At 37.4% G+C, this 15,232-nt stretch overlaps 1 protein-coding gene across 1 annotated transcript in view; it reads left to right on the forward strand.

Moving 5' to 3' along the window:
• Positions 1–10,235, forward strand: part of CLPX (caseinolytic mitochondrial matrix peptidase chaperone subunit X) — a 41,525-nt gene extending 31,290 nt beyond the window's left edge. The window contains exons 10-14 of the mRNA XM_002914250.4: positions 34–198; positions 3,816–4,115; positions 5,789–5,881; positions 7,696–7,802; positions 8,498–10,235. Coding sequence (XP_002914296.1) covers positions 34–198; positions 3,816–4,115; positions 5,789–5,881; positions 7,696–7,802; positions 8,498–8,588 — 756 coding nt within the window. The 3' untranslated portion in view covers positions 8,589–10,235. The remainder of the gene's footprint in view (positions 1–33; positions 199–3,815; positions 4,116–5,788; positions 5,882–7,695; positions 7,803–8,497) is intronic.
• Positions 10,236–15,232: the final 4,997 nt, after the last annotated feature.

Genomic DNA, 15,232 nt, shown 5'->3' on the forward strand with positions numbered 1-15,232 from the left:
AATGATGCTGTAAATTATTTGTTCTTTATTTAGGGGTTATTAAAACTACTAGAAGGCACGATAGTTAATGTTCCAGAAAAGAATTCCCGCAAGTTACGTGGAGAAACAGTACAAGTTGATACAACAAACATCCTTTTTGTTGCATCTGGTGCTTTCAATGGCTTAGACAGAATCATCAGCAGGAGGAAAAATGAAAAGGTGAGTTTTTCTGAAGGGTTATAGGGTAGAGCATATTTGAAGTTATAGAGGATAGTTTCTGTTCTCATATCTGCTGGCTGCCAGCTGTGGATTTTTAAGAGTTAGGTTTTCTTAGATCATACCAGAAATGTATTCCTAGTTTTTTTGTTTTTTAATTTCAGAGTAGTAAATTGAAAGATTTCTAAAGATCATCTATTTAAAGAGCATTTTTAAAGTTTAACTTGATTATTTTGATTTTATATTTTATCTGAGAACTTCTTTTATAATTTGAGGTAGCTCATCACATCAGTAAAATTTCTGTTCAGGCCTTTTGCTCAATTCACTGGAGCCCAGTAAAGAGCTTGTCTCCATTGCCTCCGCCCAAGAGTCTTATCGGAGATAACCTCTGACATTCACAAAACGAGGGAGCCAGTTTGGGGCTTGGGGGAAGGGTTGTGATCCCACTTAGTTTTATGGATGTTTTTTAAACAGACTTGATTTTAACTTAAATGGCCTTGATTTTCACTGGAACTTATTTCTTCATATCTGCAAGGTACATGCCCAGTACTTATTTGTTGATTACGATAAAACGTAATGTCAGCATAGTGTCAAGAAGCCCAAAACACACCAGTATTTTCCATGTTTTTGTTTTACATAATAGCTTGCTACAAATGATTTTGATTATATAACATAATATTCTGTCTGGATGAATATATCATAGATCAACTCTGCTACATTGTTTGCTTTAAGTCTTTTTGGCTTTGCACCCACAGTTTAAATAGCAGTTTATTAGCAGTAAAAAAATAATAGTGCTAATGGGATGGTTGCCTGTGGTAGTTCCCTTGGATAGTCTAGATAAGAAAACTCTTGTATGAATACTGACTGAGCCACGTAATGCTGTTATTCCTTAGTACCAGGCCTTACTCAGCATGGATAAAGTTAGATTTTAATTTTTCATATTAGTTAATTTATGTTATTCTTGCTTTTGAAATTCTGCGTGAATTAGCCTAACAAATTAGAAAGAAGAAATTATTTCTTTGTATGCGAGAGAGGGAGGGAGGGAGATAACTTTATATTCAAAGTTCTGGGGGTGCTTGGCTGGCTCCGTTCTAGAGCATGCAACTTTTGATCTTGGGATCAAGAGTTTGAGTCCCATGTTGGGTGTAGAGTTTACTTTAAAAAATTCTGTAACCAGGGGCGCCTGAGTGGCACAGCGGTTAAGCATCTGCCTTCGGCTCAGGGCGTGATCCCAGCGTTATGGGATCGAGCCCCACATCAGGCTCCCTCCGCTATGAGCCTGCTTCTTCCTCTCCCACTCCCCCTGCTTGTGTTCCCTCTCTCACTGGCTGTCTCTATCTCTGTCAAATAAATAAATAAAATCTTTAAAAAAAAAAAAAAAAAAAATTCTGTAACCAAAGACAAGGACCATGTTTGATAACCTACTTAAAATTAATGCTTTCAAAAAGAATTTGAAGCTAGGAACATGTAGAAAAGAACAATTAAAAGTAATGTTGAAAAAGAGATCAAACACATAGAAGGCAGGTTTAGGTCCTAGGTCATTTGAACTTCTTAATGAAAAGTAGGGAGAAATCATGGTTTCTAGTTCTTAACTACCTTAAAGGGGAAGCGAATGAGGTCTTCAGGAGAGACAGATTAAAAAAGAGTTTGTCATTATCGATCTTTATGGAAAAGAGAGAGATGTAAAAGTCTTCAATAGTGATTTTATAGAGAATTAAATACGTCCATGTGGCTGTTTTTTTTTCTTCAGCCCTTGTTGGAAGCCAAGGGTACAATATTAAATAATATACCTGTGTTCCAAACATATCAGACTGCTTGTGCTCCTAAGTTTTATTCCTCTTGCCTTTGCTCATGCCCTCCCCTACCTCAATCCAGTTGGCAAATCTATGTTCATCTTTTAAGACTTGCTGAAGCTTTCTTGATCACCTCCCACCCTCTCTCCCCAGTATGTGCCTCTTTCCCTCCTTTCTACTGCTATAATTTCCTGGACGATTATCCTTCATTGCACCTATGATACTTGAATTCCTTCATGGCTTCTCACTCTAAATAAGCCCCTTTAGGGTAATGGCTGTCTTCAGGTTTGTGTTTCCAGTGTTTTATAATAATGCTTTGTAAATGTTTTTATATATTACAAAAATAAATATATTTTAAAATTATATATCCTTATATAAATATAATATATGCTTAAATTATTGAATGGAAGGTATCTTTTTTTCTGATATATTATCCATGTATACAGCTTAGAGAACCAGAGGAATGAATTTTTAACTTAGGCTATTTAGGCTATTTTCTCACAACCATGAGCTTCTTTTTGACAAAAGCTGTATGACATGTCAAAATTAAACTTTTTTTTTTTTTAAGATTTTATTTATTTATTTGACAGAGATAGAGACAGCCAGCGAGAGAGGGAACACAAGCAGGGGGAGTGGGAGAGGAAGAAGCAGGCTCACAGCGGAGGAGCCTGATGTGGGGCTCGATCCCATAACGCCAGGATCACGCCCTGAGCCGAAGGCAGACGCTTAACCGCCGTGCCACCCAGGCGCCCCCAAAATTAAACTTTCTGACAGTTGCCTAGAGTATAGTTCTTTTATACTGACGAAAGCAAGATCCATACACTTTAGATGTCCAGCCTTTTTTTTTTTTAAAGGTTTTATTTATTTATTTGACAGACAGCCAGCGAGAGAGGGAACACAGCAGGGGAGTGGGAGAAGAAGCAGGCTCCCAATGGAGGAGCCTGATGCCGGGCTCGATCCCAGAACGCTGGGATCACTCCCTGAGCCGAAGGCAAACGCTTAACGACTGTGCCACCCAGGCGCCCCATCCAGCCTTTTTTTTTAAACAATGGGTGTGTGGGTGTGGGTGTGCTTTAAGATTTTATTTTTTTAAGTAGTTGCTACATTCAGTGTGGGCCTCCAACTCACAATCCTAAGACCAAGAGTTGCATGCTCCACCAGCTGACTCAGTCAGGCTCCCCGATACCCAGACTCTTGCGGCAAAGTTAGCATTTGTTTAATGTCATTCTTATATGTTTTTTAATAAAATCAGAATTATTCTAACTCATAGGTTGATGAGTGCAACCTCAAATCGTGATTTTAATAGAATGCTTAGCAGTGACTTAAGACACTCGTGCATAATTTTCTTATAAGGCTGCTTGTTCCATAGGCACTACTACTATTTATAATGTTACAAAATTAATTTTGGTTACAAAATAATTACTGTCTCCGTTTTAACAGTTCTTACATATTTTAGAAACCATGCTAGTCTAGAGGTTCAGAAAAACCCTGTAGCATCATCATCTGAGTTCTAAGGGACCTCCCTTCATAGTTTTTACCAATCTACTTTTACTAGAATTCATTCTTTGAGAGTTAGTTATTAAATGGTGGTTTAATTCTTAGTTCTAAAGGCAGATAGGTCTGAATTCAAATCCTGACTTTACCACTTACAGCAAGGAGAACTTGATTAAGGTACTTAACCTTTCAAAGCTCATTTTCTTCATTTGTAAAATGTGAATGATGATAGAGCTCTCATCTATTGCAAAGCTCACATGAGACATGTATGCAAAGTACTTAATACAATGCAACTTCATTCTGCTATTTTTAATATCTGTCTTTTGTTGGCAGTATCTTGGATTTGGAACACCATCTAATCTGGGAAAAGGCAGAAGGGCTGCGGCTGCTGCAGACCTTGCCAACCGAAGTGGAGAATCAAATACTCACCAAGACATTGAAGAAAAAGATCGATTATTACGTCATGTGGAAGCCAGAGATCTCATTGAATTTGGCATGATTCCTGAGTTTGTGGGACGGTTGCCTGTGGTAGTTCCTTTGCATAGTCTAGATGAGAAAACACTTGTACAAATACTAACAGAGCCGCGTAATGCTGTTGTTCCTCAGTACCAGGCCTTGTTCAGCATGGATAAGGTTAGATTTTTATTTTTCATACTTAGTTAATTTGTGGGTTTTTGCTATTGAAACTGTGCATATATCAGCTTAACAAAAAGCAAAAGCAGTCCTGCTTATCTGGAATACCAGCCTGTTCCTCACTAAGTATGGATCCAGGAATCACGGAAGGCAGATTGTGTTATAGTAGACATTTAGGAGTTGGCTTTATTTTTTTCCTAATTAAAATCATCATTGAAGTTGAAGCCCAAGGCTATATGTAGAGAGAAATTATGCCAGTAGCCTTCTTTCAGTCCCTTAAGTCAAACACATGGGATTGTCCTTTCAGCCTTAAAATTTTAAATGCTTTTGCTGCAACATACTGTGTATACTTTTATATACTTTTGTCTTAAGTTCTGTCACCTTCCACATCTACTTCTCTGCAGCTAGACGTCTATCCAGTCCCACAAGCCGACACATCTGGTCACGTAGCATGTATTTTGGGTTTTATGAACTTAGTGTTTCTAAATACTAATTTCATTCTCTTCACTCCACTACCACTACTTCAAGCTCCTTTATCATTCTTTAATGAATGATTATTTTTTTACTTTATTTTTTATTTTTACTTTTTTATTTTACTATTTTTGTTTTACTTAATTAAGCTCCTTTTAAAAATTTATTTTGTTTTATTTTACTATTTTTATTTTTATTTTACTCCTTTTAATTAATAAAGCTCCTTAATCGCCTTGACCCATGCATTTGGCTCCTAAAAGGTCTCCCTGTCTCAAGTCTGTTTCTGACCACCACCATCAAAATACCATTATCTTCCATTTTACTTCCAGAATGGATCATTTTTATATTATTGAACATAGGGCCCAGCAAATAGATTTTAAGTTCTTAATAAATATCTGGTGAAGGAATAAACACAAAGCTAGTTATTTTACTCTTCTCCTTAAATCCTTCATTGGTCCGCTTGCTTTGTTTAATGCCCCCACATTGGTGTTCCCTTAGCATCATACACAGTAGGGGCCCAATAAATTTTGAATAAAGTCCTAGAAAGTCCATGTTAATCTAGAAAACCTCTTCAAGGACTAATGACAAACTTGTGATTCAAAACACTGTTACTTCTCATAGGCTAATTGACAGAACAAGTGCTTGGAGGCAAGACCACGAGAGATAATTACCTTACTTAAATTTTACATTTTCTGGAAGTGGAAATTAATAACCAAAATTTGCTTGATACCAAGATCTTGTGAAGTCTGATGTTCCAAAGTATTTTGATGTTTTTTAGTATCTCAATAAAGTATCAGTAATTTGAACACTGTTTTGAAATTTGTGGTAATTTAGAGAGATTTGTCTAAAGTTTTGCCTTCGTTCTTTAGGATGAGAGGGTAAGTAACACTCAAATGAGTGATGAGTGTTTTCTAGGAAGAAAGTGAAGGTCAAAAAATGCTTTAGTCCAAAAGGGTATAGGGTAAGTCAAGACAGAAAGATCCCGATCCTGTGTTTCTAAGTATTAGTGAATCAGTGTACTTAATCTGCTTGAACTTACTTCTTCTTCATCTGTAAAGTTAGGGCATTAGTACCTTTTTGTTCTACAAAGACTAGGAATGATGGTAGTTAGTAACAATTAATAAATCAAATGCTATGTGGTTATATTAGGAAAATATAATCAAGTATTATCTAAGTTCTCATTTCTTTTTATGTATTTGTAGTGTGAACTGAATGTTACTGAGGATGCTTTGAAAGCTATAGCCAGATTGGCACTAGAACGAAAAACAGGTGCACGAGGTCTTCGGTCCATAATGGTGAGTTGGCGTTATACAAAAACTAGATTATTTTCTTGATCGTGGTTTTGCAAACATTAAGCCCCCATGTTATTTCTTTGGAAATATATCTAGAGAACTGGCCTGACCCTGTTTCTTGTGATTTTTTTTTCTCCATAGATTATATTTTTCTTTATTATAAAAAAGGAACTGTAAAGTGATTGCAACAGGGGCATCTAGGTGGCTCAGTTGGTTAAGCATCTGACTCTGGATTTTGGCTCAGGTCATTGCCTGCTTAAGATTTTCTCTTTCCCTCTCCCTCCCCTCCTCGTCTCTCTCCCCTCCAATAAATAAGTAAGTAAGTAAGTAAGCATTTGCAACAAAGGACACAGTACCACTAATGAAATAAAATCAGGATTCTGGGAAGGAAAATTCAGAAAATTTTACTCAGGCCTTTTGACTAACCTCCCCAAAGCATGTTCTTAGACCCATTGAAATCCTCATTCTTGTCTGTTTGTTTGAAATTAAATTGCAGATATCATATTTTTTACCCTTAAATTCTACACTATGATAAGAACTCACTGTTCTTTCTTTCTCCTTCCTTCCTTCCTTCCTTCCTTCCTTCCTTCCTTGAGAGTGAGCAGTGGGGGAGGGGCAAAAGGGGAGGGGGAGAGAATCTTTTTTTTTTTCTTTTTTAAGATTTTATTTATTTATTTGACAGAGATAGAGACAGCCAGCAAGAGAGGGAACACAACCAGGGGGAGTGGGAGAGGAAGAAGCAGGCTCATAGCGGAGGAGCCTGATGTGGGGCTCGATCCCACAACGCCGGGATCACGCCCTGAGCCGAAGGCAAACGCGCAAACGCTTAACCGCTGTGCCACCCAGGCGCTCCGGAAGGGGAGAGAATCTTAAGCAGGCCCACACCCAGTGTGGATCCTGATGTAGGGCTCAATCTCACGAGCTGAAATCTGAGTTGGACGCTTAACTGACTGAGCCACCCAGGCACCCTGTGAACTCCCTGTTTTTTGTTTTGTTACAAATTCTAGAGACCCAGCCTATTTTCAGCCACCACCTACTTTCTTCTTTATAGCGTTCTCTTCCCTACTTTCTAGGTCTGGCTGTACAGTGGGTTACTGCTTTCCTAAGTGCTCCCAGAGCAAGCACATGTACCTGTTCTCTTTTAAGGATTTCATTGCCAATGATTACTTCTCTCATCTCAGTAGGACTTTTTGATTGGAACTACACATTTATCACAGTCAGTTTGAGATTATACTCTCTAATGAAGTCCTAGACTTCAGGTGTTACTGATTAAAGACAGATTTATAAGCATACAAACTACAAGACTAGGTTATATTGTTAACCTTTTTAAAGAAATTTTACGTACTCAACCAGTATTTTCCTTAAGATCTGCAGCCCTGCTGGAACAAATGCTTGTTTGAAGTCATAGTTCAAAATTGAAGAGTTTGGTAGAGATGGTTTAGGATTAAATCATTTTCAAAGTAAGGATTACCATTTGACCCCTTTGGTAATAGAATATGCCAAGAATTCTGAGTAACACCTGAATCCAGAAGTATAGTCTTACTATATGTGCGTGGTGGCCTAAGTAGACAGAGCTACAGATAAATAGCTTTCCCTTATAGAATGAATTCTCTCTGAATTTAGTTAACAGCTGCTTTAATATGAAGAATATGAAAGCTTTTTATATTGATTTTTTCCAACCTTCAGTTCCTGCTACAAAATAGGGGTTCGATAATATTTGTTGAGTTAATGCATTTGATTGGTGGCCTATAGAATGTTAAGTATTTTGTATGTAACCTCAGTTTTCCGTATAATGCATTACTTTTTTATCTCTTTAGGAAAAGCTGTTACTAGAACCAATGTTTGAAGTTCCTAATTCTGATATTGTATGTGTGGAGGTTGACAAAGAAGTAGTAGAAGGGAAAAAGGAACCAGGATATATCCGGTAAAGTGTATTGTCAAGCTTGAACAAATCTAAAAACTTAAGATCAGCTGTTTATTGCTGTGGTTTATTGGTCTGTCACAAAAATATAAGTGTCCTTATATTCATAAGGATGCAGTAATTTTCTGTAGAAAAGATGTTTAACTAAGTCACAAGGTATATTATGTTTTATGTTTGCTTACCTTCTGAGATAACTTTAGGAGGTAGTTGATTGATTAGTTATTCAGAGACAATCTTTTATTGGTTAATGATAATATATGAAGAAATTATAGTGTTCTGATTATAATTTTGACTAATTTGAGTCAAGTCAGATTTGGTCAGAAGTTATTGACTTCTTTACTCCAAATATATGCTAAATATCAAGCGTTTGAGTTGAAATAATAGATTCTACTTTTCTGGTGAAGAAATGGATTTCTTAAGACTTTGCAGTTGAAGCTTTGTTAATTTATTTCAGTAATAAATTTGTTAGGGAAAGTATTGGAAAAATTACTCACAACTCTTGGTTATGCGTGCTTAATGTTTCCTGTATTTCACCACTAAGCAATATGAATATTAAAAGTGCTCTTAATATTTTCCTTTTTGGGGTGTTTTTTCTAGCTAGGTGGATTAAATTATTATTTTGAGTCTAGAGATCATGTTTCCCCCTAATTTTTATTAAAAAAAAAAAAGACAAAAAACCTAATGGCTTTTTATGATAGGGCTCCAACGAAAGAATCCTCTGAAGAAGAGTATGACTCTGGAGTTGAAGAAGAAGGATGGCCTCGTCAAGCAGATGCAGCAAACAGCTAAACTGTCAGACTTCTGTCCTGTATATAAAACTTTTCCTTTTGTTTATGATCGTAACTGTCTCTACAGTCTGACATTAAAAGCATTGGATCTATCTTGGATATCATACATGGTCAGAAGCTTTTAGGATAAAAATCAGATCATGTATATTACGTAACATCACATTGATTTATACAGAGGACATTATGTGGACTTTAATGATACAATGTTCAAAGATAAAATGTACATTATTTTGGTTGAGTTTTTTAAAAAGATGCTTTAACAAGATTCTTAGGAGTTCCTTTAAGCAATGCAGGTGTTGCAATAACCGTGGATTTTACAATAATGTTACTCTACAAATGGGAAAATAAATTCCTTAAAATTAAAGATGGGGATACCATTTTTTAGTTTAACCTTTTTCTACCCATATCTGTTACCTGAAAATATTGGAATTTTATTCATCTTAAAAATTGGAATAGGTAGTCTCCAAGTAGTTAAAAATTTCATGGAAAAAGTACCCTGAAGAACTATATTTTGCTGATTTATTTAGCTATGTTCTTAGTCTTATCTGCTAATGCATGATACCAACTTCCCAATCTGTACTGTAGAAAAGGCCGTTCGCTTGCTGACTTGTCTGATTTATTTTCTATCTTTGATCCATTTTAGTATGTATGATGAGTGCGGCAGATGGAATTGAAGTCTGCCTTAACTCTTCAGGAAAACACCATCTAATTCTAAAAGTATCGTGCAGCATCATAGTAACAGCCATGAGCTAAACTATCCTAATATTGTGCACTTAACTAAAGTGCTTAGCTAGTTTTGTTTTCTATTTTGGTACTGGATATTTGTGTCATTCCTTGGTTTCATAGAACATTGAAGAAAATCTATGCTTTGCTATCAGCAGAAATGAATGTGTTCACACTAAAATACAAGTTATTAACCTCCATTATATAATAAAACTAAACAGTGGGGGAAATTTGGAGGGGCTTAACAATCAAAGTTATTTCATTTGATTTTATAAATATTAAAATATTTGGGTACCTTTTAAGCTTAATAATGATGCAACTTTCCGTACTATGCGTTCAGTTCAACCTCATTGAAATTGTTTAAATCAGAGTACATTTTAATATTTGTTTTCATTATTTGGTTTATAGATTCTTGAGTTTTCCTTTTATCCCCTTTTTCTTAGGAAAAAAACCTTAAGCTGTTAGCAAATTCTAAATTGTTTTGATGAAAAATTTGGCTTTCTGTGATGTAATAAGAGATTTGAGATATCTATTTATGGCTGGGTAGGACCAGAAATGTACTTTTGCAGAGTGTTTAAGCCTGGTTGCTATAAAATGGAACAGAAACAAGTATCCTTCTTAGTCTATATTAATGGTTAAAGTTCTTCTCAGGAAGTCTTTCATATTATAACTGTTCATTATCTTTCTCTTATAGCATCATTGTTTTCCTTTTTGTAGAGTGAAATTGGAGTAGCTACTAAATATATTAAGGGTAATCCTCCAGAAATGGACTGGGAGACATTTTAGTCACAACTTACATTTGGTTTTGGAAGTTGTTAACAAAGCATAATTGATGTTTTTAAATCAAACAAACTGAGTATAATTACAATTTGTATCTTGAAACTTATGTTTTGGCATTTGAATAAAACAAAAGTACTAAATGAAAGCCAGTGTGGTGTTATGTCCATATGCAGTGCCATTTTTAAAAGGACACAGATATCATGAGCTGCTTTATTCTAGTGATGGGTTAATCCTTGGCACTTTCATATCTAATAAATTCTCCTAGTTGTAGATGCCACAGATAAAGTTCTGTTATTAAAGTTTATGTTAGACATTTATTGAAAACCTGCACTTAAATGTCCTGCATGGGCCCCACACTAGATTAGACCAAGTTTTTCAAGAAGATTACTAGTTTAGGGGAAGAAAACACAAACATCCGTGCATCATAATATTGGAAATGAGGTAGGTATCAGGTATGGTGACACAAAAGGGGATGGCCCAGATGGGTCTGGAAGATCAAGAAGGAATTTGCCAGAAAGAAATAATGAAAATTAAATCAAGATCTTGTCAAATGTGAAACAACTAGGGAGCTTTAGGAGTTAGTTGAGAAATCCTAAGCTTATTTTTCACATGTCTTTTCAGGTATACTGCAAGTTCCACTAGGGTGAAAACTATATTCTGTTAACTATAGTCAGCACCTACCATAATGTCTCCCATATTGGGTGCTCCAAACATTTTAAAACAGTAGAATATCTTGTAAGCCATGTTAGGTTGTAATTTTATGCAGAAAATAGTAGGGCATTATTGAAAGGGTATTAACCAGGAGAGTTGCACATCATTAGATGTGTATTTTAGATTGTTGGGAAGGGAAGACTCTGAGGAAAATGGAGGGGAAATGACTAGAGGCCTTTCAGACTTGGATTCTGGAAGAGATGAGATGCTATTGGAAGGTTTTGCACAGGGAAATATCTGACCTAAGTTTTAAAAGACCACTTAGGTTGCAGTATAGCAAACTTTAGAGGAGCAAGGATTGAATCAGACACACTCAGGTCTTATTTATTTGTTTTTTATTTTTATTTTTTAAAGATAATGGATTGGACTAAGGTGATAGGAGTGGAAGAGTAGATGGGTAGGTATTTTGCATATCTGAAAATAAGTGGTATCCCATGTCCTTCAGTGGGGAAACTCAGTATTATAAAGGTGTCTATTAACCCTATATTGATTTATGAATTTAGTATTGCAATAAGATACCAAGAAGTTTTAAAATTGAAAGTAGGGAAATGGATTCTAAAGTACATAAGGAAAAATAAACAAGAATGAAAAGCAAAATGATAATGTACACTCATAGTGCTTACTGTATGTCACTGTGTTCATTTAATGGAACAACTCTATGAGGTAGGTGCTGTTACCAACCCTTATTATAGATAAACTGAAGCCCAGAGTGCTTAAGTAGCTTTCCCAAGGTCACACAACTAGTAAACAACAGCCAGGATTTAACCCCAAGTAGACTGGTTCCATAACCTCTCCACTTAACACTGAAAGAAGAATGAGGAGGGGGGCGCCTAGGTGGCTCCGTTGCAGGGTCCTGAAATTGAGCCCCACTTTGGGCTCCTTGCTCAGCGAGGAGTCTGCTTCTCCCTCTCCCTCTGCCCTTCCCTTCATGCTCTCCCTCCCTCCTCTCAAATAAAATCTTAAAAAATGAGGAGGGGCTCCCTCTTCTATTTAAAAAACTTTATTGAAATATAAACGGGTGCCTGGGTGGCTCAGTCAAGCGTCTGCCTTGGCTCAGGGCATGATCCCAGGGTCCTGGGATCGAGCCCCACATCGGGCTCCCTGCTTCGCTGAGAGCCTGCTTCTTCCTCTCCCACTCCCCCTGCTTGTGTTCCCTCTCTCTGTCAAATAAAATCTTTAAAAAAATATATACATATAAATACAAAGCTTTAAAAACTTAAGTGTGTACCAGTGCATGAATGAATAGACCAATGGAAAAGGAAAACCAGAAATATATATATGAGAATTTAGTATTGGAAAAGAATGAAGCCAAATATAGGAATTTAGTATTGGAAAAGGTGATACTTCAATTTAGAAAAAGAATATTTAGTAATAAATGGTATTTGATGTAGGAAAGATGTTAGGGTTCGAAGCCAATGGTCAAGAAAGAATTCTTGAGACATCTTTGGTGCAAAAAGATCGTTTTATTAAAGCAGGGGGACAGGACTCATGGGCAGAAAGAGCTGCACTGGGGTCATGAGTGGCCCATTACATACTTTCAAGTTGGGAGGGGGTTAGGGATAGGGGAAGTCTCTAAGGAATCTGAAGCGAGGTTTTCCGGACCTTGAGGGGCTAACTAGTGGGAAAAGTCATTTATTACTGTCTAATAAACCCTTAGTCATGAAACCCTTCAGATGTATATCAGTAGGTCATATGCTTGGAGGATGATTGCCAACCTGCATCTTGGGGAGTAGAGATAAAGGAAATTTCCAAAGGTATTTTTATATGTTAAAGTAGACTTACAGGATTCTGGGGGGTCGGGCTAAATTAAAATTGCCTTTTGTCCTTAGCAAACTATTAACATCTAGGCAGTGGAGTTCCTAGAGGAATGTCACTCTGCCCGTTTTAAGGACTTGTAAGTGGGCTATAGGTAGTAAGGAAATACATTTTGTCTTTGTTTCCCACATCAGTATTGACAACTGAATATCTAGAAATTATATGTTATCTTACATAATAAATTTAAGATAAAAATTGAAGCCTTTATGTACAGTATTTACAATGATATGAGTAAAAATGTTATTAAAAATTTCTGAGAAATATTAGAGGTTCCTTGGGATGTGGGGTCAGGCATTGATAGTTCTCATGGTTTATGATGTAGTTTTGGAATGCTGGTGAGGTCTGGAGCTGATGGTCAAAAGAATTCTTGAGACATTTTTTGAGGCAAAAAAGGTGGTTTTATTAAAGCACAGGGACAGGACCCATGGGCAGAAAGAGCAGCTGCACTGGGGTTGTGAGGAATAGCTAATTATATACTTAAATACTTGGGAGTTGGGGGAGGTAAGAAAAAAGAAGTGTCCAGAAGCACTTTGATATGCTAAAGAAGGCTCTCTGAATACTGGAGGCCTGGCTATTGTAAAGCTAAGGTAGTTTTTCCCTCTAGCAAAGAATTAACATTAAGATAGTTGGGAGTTTCCTGAAGGAATGTTATATTCTGCCTGCCTCAAATATTTGTCAATCGGCTCCAGTTGTAAGGAAATTTTATTTACATTCCCTTCTACCTTTGTTTTCAACATCACTATGGAGGGGAGGGTGATGTTAGGGCTCCAGGAAACTGAGTCTATGGGTTTTCGAAAGTTAGGCTAATTGATGAGAATGCTTTTTCCTTGTAAATCACTAAGACATTTGTAAACTGATGGAGACTCCTGTGGTCTCTATTAGTTAACCATTTGTTTTTCCCTTCCCTTAGTTTTAGGGCAGCCAGGAGTGCCTGAAGAGTGTCACACAAATCCCACCTGGGGGGGTGGGGCGGTTGTGGGATGTCAGTTGTGCTTTGTCCTCAGCTTGCCTTCTGATCCCTCAATCAGTATAGATCTGGACTCTTAACCAAGGGGTCCTCTACTATCACTCTGAAAAGTAAAGATCTAATGTGATGCTGCAACAACTGGACATCCAAAGTGGGGAGGGTGGGGGGGAGGACCTCAACCTAAGTTTCACACCTTATACAAAAATTAACTCAGACTGGATCACAAAGTCAAGTGTAAACCTACAAAACTTTTAGAAAAAGCACAGGAGAAAATTTTCAGGATGTGGAGCTAAGTAAAGAGTTCTTTTTTTTAAATTTTTTTTATTTTATTTTTTTTTAAAGATTTTATTTATTTATTCGACAGAGATAGAGACAGCCAGTGAGAGAGGGAACACAAGCAGGGGGAGTGGGAGAGGAAGAAGCAGGCTCATAACAGAGGAGCCTGATGTGGGGCTCGATCCCATAACGCCAGGATCACGCCCTGAGCGGAAGGCAGACGCTTAACCGCCATGCCACCCAGGCGCCCCTCTTTTTTTTTTTTTAAGATTTTTATTTATTTATTTATTTATTTATTTATTTATTTGACAGGGAGAGAGAGACAGCCAGCGAGAGAAGGAACACAAGCAGGGGGAGTGGGAGAGGAAGAAGCAGGCTCCCAGCGGAGGAGCCTGATGTGGGACTTGATCCCAGAACGCCGGGATCACGCCCTGAGCTGAAGGCAGACACTTAACGACTGCGCCACCCAGGCACCCCAAGGGGGCGTGATCTGACTCCAAAAGCAGAATCCATAAAAGAGAACACTGGTAAGATGGACTTCATTAAAATTAAGAACATCTGTTCTATTTAAAAACAAAAACAATGGGGCACCTGGGTGGCTCAGTCAAGGTTAGGCGTCTGCCTTTGGCTCAGGTCATGATCCCAGGGTGCTAGGATCGAGCCCAGCGTCGGGCTCTCTGCTTAGTGAGGAGCCTGCTTCTCCCTCTCTCCCCTGTTCATGCTCTCTCTCTCAAATAAATATCTTTAAAAAAACAAAACCCCAAAAAAGCCGAACCCTGTTAAGAGGATTAAAAGGCAAACTATAAACCGGGACATATCAAAGGACTTGTATCTAGAATACGTAGACAACTCTAAAATATCAACAGAAAAACAATCCAGTTAGAAAATGGGCAAAAGGGGGCGCCTGGGTGGCACAGCGGTTAAGCGTCTGCCTTCGGCTCAGGGCGTGATCCCGGCGTTATGGGATCGAGCCCCACGTCAGGCTCCTCCACTATGAGCCTGCTTCTTCCTCTCCCACTCCGCCTGCTTGTGTTCCGTCTCTCGCTGGCTGTCTCTATCTCTGTCAAATAAATAAAAAAAAACTTTAAAAAAAAAAAAAAAAAAAAAAGAAAATGGGCAAAAGATATGATCAGACATTTCAATGAAGAGGGCATACAGATGACAAATAAGTGTAATGAAAAGTTGTCCAACGTAAGTGGCCATTAAGGAAGTGCAAATAAAATTTAAAAAATAGTAGCAAATGCTAGTGAGAATGCAGAGAAATGATCACTCATTGCTGGTGGGACTATAAAATGGTATAGCCACTCTGAAAATAATTTGGCAGTTTCTTTAAAAACTAAACATGCAACTGCCATATGGATGAAGGATAATTG

The sequence above is a fragment of the Ailuropoda melanoleuca genome, chromosome 5 (assembly GCF_002007445.2).
Source record: "Ailuropoda melanoleuca isolate Jingjing chromosome 5, ASM200744v2, whole genome shotgun sequence".
NCBI classification, from domain to species: Eukaryota; Metazoa; Chordata; class Mammalia; order Carnivora; family Ursidae; genus Ailuropoda; species Ailuropoda melanoleuca.